The following is a 16497-nucleotide window of genomic DNA, read 5'->3' on the forward strand; positions in this document are numbered from 1 at the left end:
GGCACCTTTTATTGAAACCAACCCGTGACAAGAGTTCAACCGATTTGCAAATTACAAACAGCGCCCGCGCGTTTCACCGCAGTTGGATGCCGTAAGGCACCTCTGGTAACGGGCTCTGCCGCTGCTCGGAGCTACTCACCCGGCCGTCCCGGTGCTGCAGGGGCTGCCCAGGCTTTGCCGGCTGCTCCCTGCGAGCAGCGGCTGGCCGGAGCCTTGTCAGAGCCCAGCAGGGGCCGTTCGGCCGTCTCGGGGTGTTTTGGAACCGCAGGGTTAGCTGCGCCTCAGGCCTAAGGCCCCCCCAGATCTGGGCAGTGAAGCTAATCCAGCCACCCGAGGAACAGTCTCCATGAAACGCTATGGGAGTTTTGCCACGTAAGGAATGCAAAACAATATAAACAACGTGGCTTTAACTAACGCCGTAATCAGGCACTCAGTTTAATGCATACTTCAGGAAATAGCTACATTATCTGTGGAGCATCTGCAATGTATCTTTGGTCTCCAAGTAGCGTTGTAAATATACAAAATACTAGTGCAAAAGTTGGCTGGTTTTCTACAGACCCTTCTGTGAATTACTTTGTCCAGGAATACACTGACCTGTTCACAAAAGGATCTTCACAGTAAAAATCATATTCATTTTATTTTTCCTCCTTTCTTTGTTTAAAAAGTATCATTCAGCTTTCCACACAAATGAACTATTCAGAAACAAAAATATAATGACAAGTTCTTACACAGGCTTGCTTTTTAACAAAGGAAGTGGTTTACTTCTCTTTCAAATTGCATGTATCTGACAACATCTGAGTTATTTTAACAGCTTGTGCTTTAGAAATTAAGTCCGAGGACTTTTAAGCTACCTGGCTTTCATTTTATTTACAACTTAACATTTACTTCCTGAACCTCCAGCTTGCAATCTTGCATGACAATGCATAGGCTGAGGTAGGACTCCAGTGTGGAGACACAGGTATCGGCACTGGGAGGGTAACAAAGCAGGGTTAGGGGAAGTGCTGCTCTACCACAATTACACAGCTCCAACTACAGAAGATGCACATGACGAGGCAGACAGAACAAACGGAAACCTTCAGACAACCCTTTCCTCTATGGTTGCAACTTGGAGTGAGTTTGGAAAAAAGCTAAGCATGGGTGACACCAACATGCACATCACAGCAGGCTGTGGTCCAGGACTCCTGGGGCTGCCGGTTTTAGTGGAGGTTCAAGCACCAGATACAACTCTGCAGAAGCCTCCTCAGCTAGTGAGGGAGTTTAGAGACACTAGCTATGAAGACATTTTGTGTGGAGTGAGCAGGATGGAGCTTCTCTTGTAAGGAGTGGATGGATAAATTGTTCAATTGGCAGTGATGGCGTGTGGAGAACATGTGACTTCAATCAAATGATAAGGAGTAATAAGAGTTGCAGAAAGGTAATGAGACCTGAGCAGCAGCATAATGACAGTTAACTGGAGAGAAAAGATCCCTGAGAGCAAAGCAAAATTGAATACCATAAATGAAGGTTTTGTATCTTCCTGGGCAGCTCTCAAACTGGTCTGACAAAATGACCTTGGAAGGAGAAATTGTATCGATAGAGGCCCTTGTTAAACATTTAGCACCATTCAGCACTAGCACCATTCCAGCAAGACCCTCTCAAGAGATCAACTCATTTGGGAATAAGTTGTTTCTTTCTACCTGAATGGTGGAGAAAAAATAAGGCACTAGCCAAAAATTAATTAGGATTAAAAAAACCCAAACCCAATAATCTCAGGCAGTCATAGAAAAGATATCTTAGATTTGTGTTTGGGGTTTTTTTGGGGGGAACAGTGTTGGTTTCGTTGATTTTTTGTTTGGTTGGGGTTTTTTTGTTTTTTGTTTTCTTTTTTTAAGTATTATGATTCTAAGTTAATCATCACCATAAGGTGACAGCTTTTCACAGTCAGTCTTAATCTTCTACTGGCTAGGTTTTCTGCCTCTCGACTCCACTTCCTCCCTAAGAACAGCTGGCAGCATCCGTTGACATCATTACTAAAGAGTTCCATACGTAATTAATCCCTAACTTAATGGCAGGTGTTATGAGTTTAAAACAAGCAACAAAGAGAGAAGTAAGACTTGCACATAGCATAACTGCATTTAACCATGCTTTAACCTTTCCAATAGAATTTTAATACCCTGAGTGTCAAATGCCAATCCAAGACATTACAGGAACAGATGGTTACATCCCTAACACGAGACAGCGCTAGTGCTGCCATTCTCCCTGGATGACAGAAAAAGTACTCTTCCTTTTCCCACTCTACAGGTAGTTTTTGCTGGAAACAAACAGACTGTGTCACCAGAAGACCACTACCTAAGGTCAGGGTATACGAGCCTCATTACAAATAGATATCCCCAGCTTCATGTAAATAGAAAACACTTCCAAAGTGTATATGGCTGTAAATCTGAGAGTTCTGGGCTAAGGTAACTTAAGACCCAAAGCCAGAATCATTCATCATTTTGACATCAAAGTTCATCATCCATGGGTTGCCATCATTCCCCAGGTGCAATCCAGTCTGTCATTGCTGAGGGTGCAGGCTAGCTGTTAAATTCTCTCAGTCATAAATACTTCAGGCAACAAAGTACTTACTACTCTCTTCAGATACTTGTTTCTTGGTATCATGACCAATTCAGGCTGCCACATTTGTACTACAATGCAGCCTACTTACTGTTTCACTTCTCTGTGTACCTAGTTAAAATAACTTAGGCTAGTCCAAATAAATCCCTTGCTTTCTGGATTTATACTTGTAGCTAAGTAGTCATTTGGTTATTTCATATTTCAATGCTTTTCGTGGTCAGTCCCTCCAATTCACCAGTCATTTTGGTGGCTCAAGCTCAGTCCTCTGCAGTTCTGCAACAGCTTGCAGGTACTTAAGCGTTCATCCCAAATGCAAGTGCAGAAACTCCTGAATCTTTCCCCAGGAGTGTTCCTGTGCATGGGCATGTGCTTTGCTCTCTCCACCCCCCAAAACAGGCACCCCCAGAACACGATCCATAGCTACCTGACAAAATGGAGTAGAAGGAGGATCAATTCGGTGACCTGCTCCTGGATAACTCAAGAGTTCAAAGTTTTCTTTCCCATGCTGGCGTAGACGCCCAATTGCCAGCTCAGCATATAAGGAGCTCTTCCACATACGATCATCTTCCCCTACCACTAAGAGAAAGTGACCTTCTGCTTTTTCAATGGGGATCGTGCAAGGAGAATTAGCAGGATTCGTTGGGTCATCCAGAGCTTCAAAAGTGTCAAATACACCAGTGTCAGAAACACTGACCTTATTCATATCAAAACGCAGCCCAGGCAGAGTCATCTCACCATAATGGAGGTCTGCAACTGTGTTTGAACTACAGCCGGAGATACAGACAGCAGCCACTACTTCTGGCAGGAAGGTGATCATGGAGAGTGCTAATTCTGCCCCTTTCCCAGTCCCAATCACTCCAACTCCTGGTCCCTTCACCTTCAGGTAAGGTAGGGGGTGGGGAAGAGAGGAAGAAAGGAATAAAGGAAGTATGCATTATAATGGGATTAGCCATTAAATGCCTTTTGAGTTGTGTTATTAAAAAAAAAAAGGTTAGGTTAATTATTGATGTGACCTGTTGGAAAGCTACAGCCTGGACCCAGGCTCCTCCCTCTGTTTAGTGTCTTATTTTTTAGAGACAACAAGAGCTGTCAAACCCCACAAAATAACATGGGCCAGCACAAGAAGTACCATCACTTGGACGTCACCTAGTCCCTACTGCATATTTTGATGCAAATATTTTCTCTTTTTCCCAAAACAGGTAGCAGGAAATTCAAGCACAGTCTATTGCTATATATGTCTCAGGTAAATAAAGTAACCTCACAAATGACTTTTGAAGGATTAGATAAGTAGTACTTGGTCTTGTCCTTTTCTAGCCTGGAAAGTAAAACTGAAAGCAACATCCCAGGTCATCAAATCCATTCCTTTGCTGACTATTGAGCAGCTTTGTATCATCCTCTCTTAAACTAACTGCTTTCATTTTTAAAAACCCCATCTTTATCACCACTTCTCCTGTTTGGAGCATATTCCAGCACTTCACTGATCTAATGATCAGGAATCTTCTAATTCCCAGCATGAATTTATTTAACAGACAGCTTGTGCTGGAAGAAATTCACTCTCTGCAGCCATGTGCATAGCCACCTATGCAGGACCTACATTTTTTCCATTATTGGGCCTAAACCTGCCCAGCAGAAACTGATACTCCAAAAAAAAAAAAATCACTGCCACCGCTTGGGCACAACTGCCAAATCCTCCCTTGTCCTGAGATCTCTCTCATTACACTCACCTTTGGGTGACGCCGTAGGAATCTAGCTGCCTCCTCAAAGTACTCGAGTTTGAATTCTTTCATGACCTTAGGCAGATCTTCAAAGTCAAAATATGGCAGAGAAAGAGCAGCAAAACCATGGGTAGCCAGGAGACTGGATCTAAATTCAATCAAACCTCCTTCATCACCATACATATCAATCACTCCTGGAAAGGGGCCATCCCCTATATTAAAAAGAAGAGGTACAGGGGACAAGTTATCAAACAGGACACTAAAAACTATCTGGTGAAGAGTGAACAACAAAATATAGAAGGCTTAAGACATTTTCTATTAATACTCATTTTCCATTTGCACAGCAGAGATTAGAGAACCAGTGCTGTATCCTACTTTAGCTGTTTCAAACTAAGAATAGGTCCTTACCTTCCTGTAAAAATATGTGAACAGTTAAACTTCTTTAAAAAAAAAAACCCAAGCTGTTCTAAATGTATTTTTCAATGGTCTTAACCTCCCACCCTCAGAACAATCACACTCTAAATCGGCTATTTTCCCACAACGAAGTCATACCTTAATTAGCAAAGTGCAAGCTCATTGCTAATGAGGCAAGAGCAATGAGCCTTGGAAGTAAATTGTACAAAACTTACACAAACTCTGGAATAAGGTGCATTGAGCAAAGCACAGCAAAGAGACACCCATTGCTAGATTAAATCAACTGGATTTGCTAGCTCTATCTCAACATCGGCACTGTAACACTTGGCAGCAGAACGGCTACTGCAGATGTGAAGAGACAGAGGGTAAAACTGAGAGGTATATGGGTGCGGTTATGTGTGCGTGACTGATATATAGATAAACATGCATATACATGTATACAATCAGTCCCACAAAACTACAGAAATATCAGAACCACAACTTTAAACGAGCATGCTTTTGCAGCCAAGGTCGTGTTGTGATATTACTGTATGCCATGCCAGAAGATCTTGGGTTAAAGGGCTAAGGGTACTACCTCTTGGAACTATGAAGACCCCAGGCAGGCAATTTCTTTTTTTACTTTTCTTTTCTCCTGGCCACCAGATGTCACCACTGATGTACTCGGATCCAGCTCACTACAACTATCTCAGCAGGAAAAGTACCTGCTTGTGCAAGAGTGCATTAACTCTCTGACATTAACTATATGCAATAAAGAAAAGACCTCTGGCATTTCAAGGTGCTTGAGAAAAGGAAGTTTTGGACAAGACATGCTAGATGGTGGAAACCTACTAACTCACAGCATTAGGAAGTGAGAAAACAACTGAAACATGCTTTTGGGTTATTTTTCTTTCAGTTCTGAAGTTTTTCATAGAAGTTCAATATTCCACTTGAGAGAAAATATGTCTGGATAAATTTATCATAAAGCCATGATCAACAGTAACCTTTAGTTAACAATAGTCAGCCTAGATGGCTAGAAAAAAAGTATTCATTCATTTATCACCCCTACCTGGAAAGCTTTCTAGCAAGAACATGTGACCAGAACAGTCAAGCATGAATGCGTTTCTCTCTCATGAAGACAACCTTTAACTTACACAAGGATCCTGGACTGCCTTCCTGAGTGCCTACACATGCCCAAGTATACAGTTTCTGCATAGCTCATGAAAAAGCAAGATAAAATGGGCTAGACAACTTTACTACTGCTTAAAAGCAAACAAAAAAACCCCCCCAACCCCACACCTGTAACTCATGCCTGAATTGAGAAATCCCTTTCACATTGAAATTACAGCGTAAGCCCACTCACATCATCTCACTTTTACCAAGAATGGTTCACATTAAGATTCCTATCTTAATAATTTTAAAACATTTTTCCATCCCTGGAGCAAAGAAAGGTATGGTAGTAATGCTGTGACTGGATCCTCCATCAAGGAGGATGCCAGTATCATTTAAGCAATGACTCCAGACTTTTCCACACTATTACAATGCTAGACTTTTTAAAGGGAAAAATGCAGTTCCATCTTGCAGATCTCTGGATTCCCACTAAGCTCAGCAGGAATCCAGCTCATCCTCTAAGGCAGGATATATCAAAACAACCATGTCTCAGTGATGGAAAATCCAGAATGCTGACTAAACATTTGATCCAAATTTCAAAGTTCAATCTCTGTTGTTGTTTTTTCTTCAGTGGACTTCGGATCCGTATCTAAATGGATAAAAAATATTGGTTTGGAAATCATTCACTGAAAATACTTAGATCCCTAATAACTGTAGTGGTACTTAGAGGATATGCTGAACCAAGTCATTATAAATTAGAGGTAATATGGAGGGCAGTTCTAGTAGCACAACACTCAGGGAAATACAAGAAGTTTAAATCATGGCTCAAGTGTGCAAACACCATCATCGGTGTAAGGTTTCATTTTCCAACACCACTAGCAGTCCATCAGAATATCACACCTCATAAAGCACAATCATCCCACAAGCAGAACAGGCAGAACTTGCTCAGAAGTCTATTTTGTCTTTATACCACAGAACAACAGAAGTAACTCAACTATTAACTTAGCTTTGGCTTGGGTGTAACAGAGGTGGAATACCTATATTTTCTAGAATCTCTTCTGCTGCTCTGCTTACTGGCGTGTTTCACAGGGAAGAAAAATGCCTTTTCGATTCGATCCTATTCAGGGTAAAATCCTTGGGAGATTTAGCACAGGCTCACACGATGAAGCATGTCAGCTTTTCTGAATGTTACAGATTCTGGTAGTCCAGAGCAAACATCAAATCTACTGAAAAATCGTAGACTGAGAGCAGCAACATGGTAAATTCTACAACCCCTATTCTCATTTAGCTTCTGCCTGTCTCACAAGAGCCACCTGCCCTGCCTGGTGCTGCCAATAAGGTCCAGGCAGTGTGGCCACACACAAGCACGGGCTGTCTCCCGACAAGCTTTTGGGAGTGTACCTGTAAGATTTCAACGAAAAAAACCTGGCCACCTGTCTGCAGGGCAGAGTTCAGATCTATTATGGAATATGGATTTCCCAGGTGATATCATTTGTATGTTTTTCTTTTAAAAGACTTTCCTTGCTCTGGACAGAGAAGCCGGGGGGGTCCCGCTGGCCCCAGGGCGAAGGTCTCCGGCCGAGGCACTCACCCGGCGGCAGGAAGAGGGAGCCCCTTACACCTCCCTCCTTCAGCCGGATCCTCCGCACGCCGGGGGCCGTGAACCACCTCTCCACCTCGGCCTTGGCCACCACGGGCCCGGGGAAGGCTCCGGGCAGGCTGTGTCCGTGGTGGACCAACATCTCCACCTTCATCGGGGTGCCGGTGCTGCGGGGAACGAGCCGCTGGTACGGCCTCTCCATGCCGGCGGGGGCGAGGCTCCAGAAGAGCCCCATGGGCTCCACGCCGGTGTAGTCCCCGCCGTGCGAGGCGTCCGTGCCCAGGTGCAGCTCGCCGCGGCTGTCCGCCCGGTAATGCGCGCACGACTGGAAGAGGCAGCCGCGCTCATCGGCCACCACCGCCCGCAGGGTCACCGGCTGCCCCGGGCCCAGCCCCGCCACCCGCGTCTCCACCCGTTCGTCCGCCAGGCCGGCGGTGGGGGATACGGCCACGCTTACAGCCCGCCGCCGCGGCGGTGGGGGCGGCGGCGGAGCGCGGCACAGGGCCCGCGCCGGGGCCGAGGCGGCAGCCACGGCTCTCCACATGCCGGCAGCAGATGGGCGAGAGCCGCTGCGCCGACGGCAATATCGGTAGCGCGGCCACCGCCCCCTCCAGGCAGCCTCAATCGACAGCAGAGCCCCTCTCCCCCCAGCCGGGCGGCGCGTCGCCACGGCGCCAGAGCAGGGCCGGGGCGAGAAAGGCCGCCTCCCCCGCGGCCGTTCCCGCCTCTGCGCCGCCTCACGCTTCCCGCTCCCACCCCGGCAGCCTTCCCCCCGCCATCTGGAGCAGCGAGCCGTTGGTAGAGGTTAACGTTTCCTTTTAATGCATTAAAGAGACAGTGAACGCGAAACGCATAAACACACCAATAGAATTCACATAAAACGCGAACGGCAAATTAGACTGTACCCACTCAGCTTGCATTTGTAAGGCACTGACGTGTTAAAAACTTATTTTTATACAACAGTGCAAACTCACCAGCACCTCACGAGCAGCATTCACTGCTTTTTATTTCAAACTCATACTTGAGTGCCAAACGTTACTGACAATCTCCAGGCAGGGCGAGAGAGAGAGCCCTGCTGCCCCCGCTCCTCAGAGGGAGCCAGAAACGAAGCCTGGAGGCCTGCAGGGCCTAGCGGGAGAGAGACCAGTCCCCACCACAGCAATGCCACCCCCTCAGCGCCCCTTCCAGCCGGCCTCCCCACACACGACGGCAGCCCCTACAAACCTGCCTGCAGGTGGCAAGGCAAAGATGCCTCAAGAAGCTGCCATGCCAGCTTCGCAGCCTTGCTTTTTTAGCAGCGCTTACAAGCAGGTAGCTATGGAGGCATTAAGGGAATGTACAGGCAAGGAGAAACTGTGCTGTGGACCTACACAGGGATACCAAGCCCTGCTGAGGAGATGCCCATAAGCAGTTCCAGGCATCACTACTAACAGGTTCAATTCTGTTGTTTCTTCATGCTTACGAACTTTCCAAAGCCGTACAAATGTCTCATTTCTATTGCATGTGCCCAGAATGTCGCGTCAGGCTATGGCCTGTTGTCTTTAAATGGGAGATGTGTTATCTGAGGATGCAGGCACAGTATTGCTGCTTTTGGTAAGTGAAATATTAGATATTAAGTGTTAAGGCAGATGTATTTCAGTGATGTGGGAGAAGAGGAAGGAGCAACGAAGGAGATGGAAGTGCACAAGGAGAACAGAAAGATTACTGGAGGCAGGAAGAGAGAACAGCAGCTTCCAGAAAAACTAGAGCACAAAGCTGGCTCTGGTAAGGGCAATGGCATACAACATGTTTCCTCTGAGAAAGCCAAGGCAAATTTTCATCACAGTTCTCAGCTTGGATGAGTTACCTTCCACTTAAATTCACATTCAAAGCACACCCAGCCTTACCACCACCATTCTTCCACAGCTTGTAACCCCATACTACGCACAACAGGAGGCCAAGACCTCTAAGTGGGGTTAGAAGAGGGTGTTAAAAGGAAGCAGCTCTCATGCTGTTGCTCACTATCATCCTCCAAGAAACCCAATAGCTTATTCTCTGAGGTTCTTTGTTCTCATTTAGAGCCATTTAACAAAACAAACTTGAAACACCAGCATCTTCATCTGTAAAGTAACCCAACTCACATCACAGCATACTGGATGTTCCAGATGGCCGGCCCGTGAGGTGTTTGCGGAAGAAAGCTTGGATCTGCTGCCAAGCATCTATCTGTGCCTCGCAGTGTGCCTTGGGCTCCCCTCCCCACATCACAGGCTTGCCAACTAGCAGGTGCATTGAGGCTGCACACATCGGGAAAAAGGGGGGTTCAATGTAGTGCCCTGCTCCAGGATAACAGACTATCTCAGGCTTTTCCTTCCCATGAGCTTGCAAACGTTTGCTCCCCTCAACTGCAAAGAATTCGCTTTTCCAGTTGTGATCATCCTGGCCAACAATGAACAAGAAGTGACACTCGGCCTTCTCCAAAGGGATAAAGCTTTGGCGGTCAGGCCCTTCTAGCGGGTTGTTCAGTACATCGACAATATCAGCAATCCCAGACTTGTTGATCTTGATGTGTTTTGCATTGAAACCAAGGGGTGGAATGGTGACATCCTTGTAGAGGAGCACTGCGCCCACATTTGCCACTGAGCCATTGATAAGGGCGGTGGCCGTGATGCCCTTTAGGAAGGAGGCCATGGAGATGCACAGGTCACCCCCCTTCGAGATTCCAAGCAACCCAATCCCTGGACCTTTAACCTGGAGGGGAGAGAAGAGAAACTACAAGCAATGAACCACAGCACGCCACTTTTTTAAAATGTTGCCATGTTTGCAGCAGTGTCTGTCCTAAATCTGGACCCCAGGTATAGGCGTCTAAGGTGCTGTGTGTAGGGCCCATGTCATGCTTCATTTATGATCATAAGCCCTGCTGAGACTGCAGCATCATCCTAACAAGGCTCAGTGCTGAAGCATATGCAGAGCGTACAGCTGTGCTTGCAAAAAGCATGCAGATTTGCAGCCCCAGATTCACTTTGCTTATAAGGCAGTTCAGGGAAGAAGAGGGAAGAGGCAGGGGAGGCCTCTTCTACCAATGCTTTCTTTCAGTGCAAAATGCTCAAAGTCAGCAATGACTATGATACTGTCCATCGGTTATGACAATGTATTTCTTATATTCAACCACTGTCTTCGATTCCCCTATTAAGAAGCTAACATGGGGTGGCAGACACCACATTAGCTGCTCTCCCATTTCTCTAGCATGCTTGGTGTCTAACTCACAGTGAAAAGGAAGTATTCTGAGGTAGCATACACATTAAAAGGTATTTTAAAAAAATAACCTATTAAAACCATTTTTCTAAGTGAATTGTGCAGTCCTCTGGAGTCAATCTAGAATAGGCTGCCTTCATTTTCTTTTACACAGGCAAATTAACTAGAATAGGAAAGCTAAATGATCTTACAGGTTGCTGAAATCCTCTAAGGATACTGGAAAAAGGTTAGCTAATATCACAACTGCTCCAATATCCAAAGACTCTCAGGGGTAAAAAGGCTCTGAGACAGCATCAAAATTTAATACCTTTTGTACCTTATCACCAGTGCAGTAGGCTCCAAACCATTGACTTTGAAGCATGGAAAGGGGAAAATTAGAAAATATGGCTGAAACTTTGCAACATGTTAAAAACATGGTGAGGGTATCAGTGGATGTGTTAATGGGAGGCTATGGTACTGCTTTCAGGGGGGAAAAAAAGCGAGGGGGAAGCAATTTCTAGACTTTTTTGGGCAGAGTGGTGGCATGAGCAGTTAGGGTTAGGGCAACTGAAAAGCAACCAAGAGCTTTAACAACTACTCGTCTTTCTGAGGTTGAGGAAGGTATTTATTTTGAGGTCTCCAGAGAAACCAAGTGTTGCCTTGTGCAATTCTAGTTATTGTCATGCACAGCTACTTGGAAGCGTATGCAGAACCGAGCGGGGTTCTCTTCCAAGATGTGTCGACTTAGAAGCATCCCCTAGTTCACAGCTAGCTACTAAAACTCACATTCACCAAATACCAACATTTGGAGTGATTTTAACAGCTTATACAATACACAGCAACAAATGTGTACTGGTGGACTTCCTTGAGGCCTGGATCACAGAAGGTTATCATGTGCTCCACGGCTGAAAAGGACATTTAGTTCTGAAGGACATTCTACAGAGCATAAACCTAAAAGCCCCACTGGAAGTCCAATAAGCCTCCAGGCAGCTAGTACCCTAGTTATGACACTGGGTTGAATGTAGCAGAAGTTACCAGTATGTGACCTATGTGTCACTGTGTCACCTGGCCAGTTCAAAAGGAAGAATTGGAATAATCTGCCAGAGAACCATTGTAATGGGAGTTAAAGATATAAAACAAATTAATTACAGCCAACCTGAACAGAGATGCTATTTTAAGTACAGCAGCTCTGCCTCATCTGCAGTCTGACAGGACCCGACTAATGAGAGTTCCCTCTAGTGAGAGAGTGCAAACGAACAAACCAACCTGGCTGTGTTGTAACATATAGTTTACGGCTTCTTCAAAATATTCCAGGTGGAATTCCTTCATCTCTTTGGGGAGATCTTCATAGCCGTAGAAAGCCAGAGCCAGTACAGCAAAGCCATGGTTGGCCAGCAGGCATGCCCTGTATTCAGGGAGTCCTCCTCCAGTCCCATACAAGTCAATAATTCCTGGAAAGGGGCCATTTCCTGCAAGAGACCACATAACAGGGCACATTAATCCACAGTTTTTAATTTATATTCCAAATTCATAGGCCTGGGAATGTGTCTTTTTAAAAAATAAAAAAACATAGAGCAGCAGAATGGTACTAAGGGTCCTAAATTACTGTGGCCGCTTTCAGCAAATGGCTACATTGCTTCAAGATTAAACAAGACAGCATGAAATAGCAGGCCTGCTAATATTTTGGATAACATCAGGGAACACATGGCTGGAAGGTAAGGGATGCCTTGACAGTCACAACTAGTTCTCTATATCATGTAAATTCACTGCAAAGCTATCAAGCTCTGCTTCAAAAATATCCAGGAGGCTTCTCCTCAGTGCATTTCTCAGAAGACCGATCCAAAAAATCTCATCTTCTGATGGTTCCAGCTTCTCAGTTTCAGTGTAAATGTACTATAGCCATTTATTCTAGGATTAAGAGAAAAAAAGTATTTGCAACTAGCCTTGCTAACCTGGTGAGGGAAGCTTTACATTAGGTTCATCAGGGGACAGGGACTGTAGTCCAGAGCTGAGAGGGATTGCTGCAAACTCATAACAAAGTATGGAAAGGAAGAGCCCAAGAGGGAGACTCCGGCTCCTGCTCAGAAGGGAAGGTTAGGCTTCCCTCAGGTGTCTGCAGACTAACAAGAAGAACTTGCACAACAAACGAGAACAACTGGAAATTCACCTCCAGCCACAGGGCTACAATGCAATCAGGCTGCAATGATTTTGGTACTATCATGGAGGAGTTACCAGGGACAGACAGGGAGGAAGGGGGAGAAGGGAAGGCACATGCTACGTAGAGGAGCTCCTTGAGTACATGGGGTTCCAGGGACACGCTTGGTGAAAGCCTCTGGGTCACAGGGGGAAGGAATGGTGGGATGTGGTGGTAGTGTGGCTACTACAGACCACTCAACCAAGAGGAGGCAAGAGATGAGGCTTCCTACAGACAACTAGCAGAAGCCTGGGCAGCTGCTGGGAGGACAACACAGCATTTGTCAGGCAACCTGAAAACCTCACAGACCCTCTCAATGATTATTTTCTGACAAAAATACTGTAAGGGCAAACCTCTCTCATGCTTTACTTGATCTTCTGCTCACAAATGGGGAAGAAGTGGGGACAAATGTGGCAACAAAAGGCAGCTTGGGCTGCAGCAACTATGACATTACTAAGTTCACGATCTGCGGAGAGGCGGGAAAGGGAAAAGAAGCAGTAGGCTTAGGACTCCAGACTTTTGGAGAGCAGCCTTCAACTTACTCAAATAATTACTAGCTAAATTCCCTGGAAAACAGCCAGGTAGAGGAAAGGTACCTAGAAGACTGGCTGACACCACCTCTCACAGCATTTGGAAACAAAAAGGGTACTGTGATCAATGCCTTCATGTCCAATACTAGTCAATAAAACAAACTCACATGTGTTTCAGCCCATGTAGCTGCACTACGTGAGGAGTGCGGCCAGATCAAAGCTGGTCAGGCTGATCAGGCCGCTCCTTGAAGAGTGCCCGCTGCCAGCTGGCGAGGTCCAGCTCCCCCTTGTCCTCTGCCTGGTACCGGGCTCAAGGGGAGTCTGGAGCGGGTCTGGCTCCGGGCCTGGGCGCACCGGGCCGAGAGCGGAGGCAGCACCCGCGGGGGAAGGAACCCGGCACGGCCGGCACTCACCGGGGGGCAGGAAAAGCGTCGCCCGGATCCTCCCCTCTCGCACCGGGACTCTCCGCACCCCGTCCCGCAGGAACGCCCGCTCGTGCTGCGCCTGGGCCAGGAGCCGCCCGGGGGGGTCCCCGTGGCCCTCAAACACCTCCAGCTGCAGGAGGAAGGGGCTCTGCACGTCCCGCTTCACCAGCCGCCTGAAGGGCTTCTGGGGCTGCAAAGCCCAGAGCAGCCCCATGGGCTCCGGGCCGGAGAAGCTGCCTCCCGGCAGCGCGGGGCAGCGGGCGAGGTCCAGCTCCCCGTCGTCCCCCGCCTGGTAGCGGGCGCAGGCCTGGAAGAGCTCGCCCGTCTCGTCCCGCAAGGACGTCCGCAGCGTGACCTGCTGCCGCGGGCCCAGGCCCTGCACGGCGATGGCCAGCGGCTCATCGAAGAGGCTGCGGGTGGCGGGCGAGAGGCGGACGGAGGGGACCATGGAGGAGAGGCCGCGGGCAGAGGCCGTCCCGGGGGTCCGCGCGGGACTGCGGTGCTGTGGGGCTGCGGGCGCGGGGCTGGGGCCGGCGCCGGACCTGGGCAGCAGCCTCTGCCAGCCGCGGAAGCTCGCCCAGCACAGGCAGCGGGCAGTAACCTGCCACATTGTCCCCTCGCTTCCGCCTCTGGAACGGGTTCCGGGGCAGCTCCCCGCGCAACAGCCGGACTGGGGCAGGCGGCCCGGGAGCGCCGCCAGCACGCCCCGGCGAGGAGAAGGGGGACGGCAGGTCCCTCGCCCCGCCTGCCTGCCTGCCTGCCTGCCTCCTCCCCTGCCTTCCCTCCCCTCCCCGGCTGTGGGAGGGGACTGTGCTAGAGGCCCTGTGGTCAGAGGCCCGTCCGGGCGCCGGGGAGCTCCTCCTCCGTGTGCCCCCCGAGCTCCCCAGGGCCGGGCGGTGGCTGTGGGCGAGGGGTCGTGCGGGGCAGGGCGGGCAGAGGTGTTGATGAGCCACCCAGCAGAATCGCGGTCGGGACTCGCTGTCAGGACAGGGAGGGGCCTGCGTGCGACCGACTGCACAGAGATGGAGCTGCCCGGGCAGCGCAGGGGCTCCTGCCCGCCAGCAGCGATCCTGAGCAGGGCCGTGCTCGGCCGTGCAGCTCAGCCAAGGGACGGGAGAGAGGCCCAGCCCCAGCCGAGGTGGGGAGAAGCCAAACCAGCGCCAGCCCGGCATTGCTTCATGTCTTCTTGCTGCCTCTTCGTCCATGTTGGTCGCCCCAAGGCCTGGGCAAGGCAGGTTATGCCTCCACCAGGCTCTGCCCAGCCCTGGCACCTGCACAGCCAGGTGAATGGGGAAGGATGGTCAGGGCAGTCAGGGGTGCAGGAGGGATGAGGGTGGGACGCTTTCACAGACGCTTTAGGCAGGTCAGGAAACACCTGGCTCTTCCTGTAATGGATTGTGCAAGGGTTTAAAAAGAAGGCCATTGGGTCTGTCTTACCCAGAGCTGGATCTTTTGCTCCCAAGGGAACTGCAAAGGGAAAGCTGCTTCCTCAGGCTCCCTGACTCCTCCTGGGAGATGCAGGTAGAGGTTCCTCTCGCTCTGAGCTCCCCATGTCTGACTTAGTGGTGTGAAACAAGTGGAAACATCTGAGGGAATCCTCAGCGTTGTCCTATTTTGAAATACTAAGTGGTCAGAGGTATTGGGCAGAGTCTCACGAGTCTTTCGTTCCCCATGGAGATTGCCCCATCTCTCCTAAACAGGTGAGGTGCTTTGTCATCTAGCATTTGGGCATGTTGTCTGGTGTCCAGCCCTCAATGTGTGGAAGCTTCTCCTGTTAATGAGAACAACACTTCTTGGCTTGCAGTGCTGGATTTTATCACCAGCTTGACCATATGCTGGAGCAGATGCTAAGGGAAAGGGCCCTGAAGGCTTAAGCAACACTCCTTCTCCTCCACACTTGGTGCCCCAAGAGCAGTGGAAGACTGAAGCTAAGGGGGCAATGTGTCAGTCAGTCTTCTCTGGTCTCCTCTCCCCACCTGGACAGCCCTTGCTCCCAAGCTCCTGCAAGTTCCACCCTGGGATGAGAGAGTGATCAAGATGCAAAGATCCCTGCTTCTAACCAAAGCACAACAAATGACTCCATGGCTTTCAAATCTCAGTCTCTGTATTACAATTCTCACCCTAATAAGGAAGCTGAAAAGGTTCCACATCGTGTGGGAGAAGATCATAATGGCTGTAAATTCAGCAGAACGGCTTTTTGCATGACATCTTGGGGCCAGAAGTATCCACAAGCCAGAGCACTTCCTTCTGAAGAGAAGATGGAAAGAAGGCACAGAGGGCAAGCAACTATTCCTGAGGGTTAATCGGAGACACCACAGCATCCTGGCTATAGCATCCATTCTTATACACTTCCAGCAGCACAGATATCAGAGACATTTCCATTTGTGATGAGATATTCACCATAAGAGTGGTGAAATCCCTGTTCCAAAATTAGCATTTGAGAGGTGTTGCTTTAAAGTATGAGCTGAGGATAGCGTATGCATGTAGAGACCACAATGGTATGCAAAGTACTGTCAAATATTAGAAGAATAGAAACCACCTGAGAAATGAAACTGAGCATTTTGCACATGATCTGTTGTATCAAAGGCTAATGGAAATATATGTGCCATTCCTTTTCTTGACACTTGAGCAAAAAAGTTCAGAAAAAAACAGAAAAGGCAAACCCAGTTCTTTTCTGAGTTATGGATGTGCAAAGTCATGGAAGATACTGTAGTTGTACCAGTACAGCTGT

General features: G+C 48.3%; 2 protein-coding genes across 2 annotated transcripts; both read right to left on the reverse strand.

The window, feature by feature from the left end:
- Positions 1–8: 8 nt before the first annotated feature.
- On the reverse strand, positions 9–7991 carry LOC140653301 (acyl-coenzyme A thioesterase 5-like). The gene is made up of 3 exons (XM_072865244.1): positions 7399–7991; positions 4317–4519; positions 9–3469 (listed from the first exon to the last, which is right to left on the reverse strand). Exons 1-3 carry the CDS (start codon positions 7949–7951, stop codon positions 2894–2896), a joined length of 1332 nt encoding a protein of 443 aa, XP_072721345.1. The 5' UTR covers positions 7952–7991; the 3' UTR covers positions 9–2893.
- Positions 7992–8214: 223 nt separating this feature from the next.
- Positions 8215–14449, reverse strand: LOC140653300 (acyl-coenzyme A thioesterase 1-like). The gene is made up of 3 exons (XM_072865243.1): positions 13755–14449; positions 11884–12086; positions 8215–10134 (listed from the first exon to the last, which is right to left on the reverse strand). The coding sequence occupies exons 1-3, from the start codon at positions 14374–14376 to the stop codon at positions 9529–9531; spliced, it is 1431 nt and encodes a 476-aa protein (XP_072721344.1). The 5' UTR covers positions 14377–14449; the 3' UTR covers positions 8215–9528.
- Positions 14450–16497: the final 2048 nt, after the last annotated feature.

The sequence above is a fragment of the Ciconia boyciana genome, chromosome 6 (genome assembly GCF_034638445.1).
Source record: "Ciconia boyciana chromosome 6, ASM3463844v1, whole genome shotgun sequence".
In the NCBI taxonomy this organism is placed as follows: domain Eukaryota; kingdom Metazoa; phylum Chordata; class Aves; order Ciconiiformes; family Ciconiidae; genus Ciconia; species Ciconia boyciana.

What these genes read in the sequence shown, in the direction of transcription:
- LOC140653301 (XM_072865244.1), bottom strand. Translation starts at nt 7,951, where the DNA reads ATGTGGAGAGCCGTGGCTGCCGCCTCGGCCCCGGCGCGGGCCCTGTGC. An exon ending in CTCCCTCTTCCTGCCGCCGG is followed by an intron (nt 4,520 to 7,398) that starts GTGAGTGCCTCG and finishes TTTTTAATATAG; the next exon opens with GGGATGGCCCCTTTCCAGGA. An exon ending in TCCTACGGCGTCACCCAAAG is followed by an intron (nt 3,470 to 4,316) that starts GTGAGTGTAATG and finishes CCTTACCTGAAG; the next exon opens with GTGAAGGGACCAGGAGTTGG.
- LOC140653300 (XM_072865243.1), bottom strand. Translation starts at nt 14,376, where the DNA reads ATGTGGCAGGTTACTGCCCGCTGCCTGTGCTGGGCGAGCTTCCGCGGC. An exon ending in GACGCTTTTCCTGCCCCCCG is followed by an intron (nt 12,087 to 13,754) that starts GTGAGTGCCGGC and finishes GGTCTCTTGCAG; the next exon opens with GAAATGGCCCCTTTCCAGGA. An exon ending in ATATGTTACAACACAGCCAG is followed by an intron (nt 10,135 to 11,883) that starts GTTGGTTTGTTC and finishes TCTCCCCTCCAG; the next exon opens with GTTAAAGGTCCAGGGATTGG.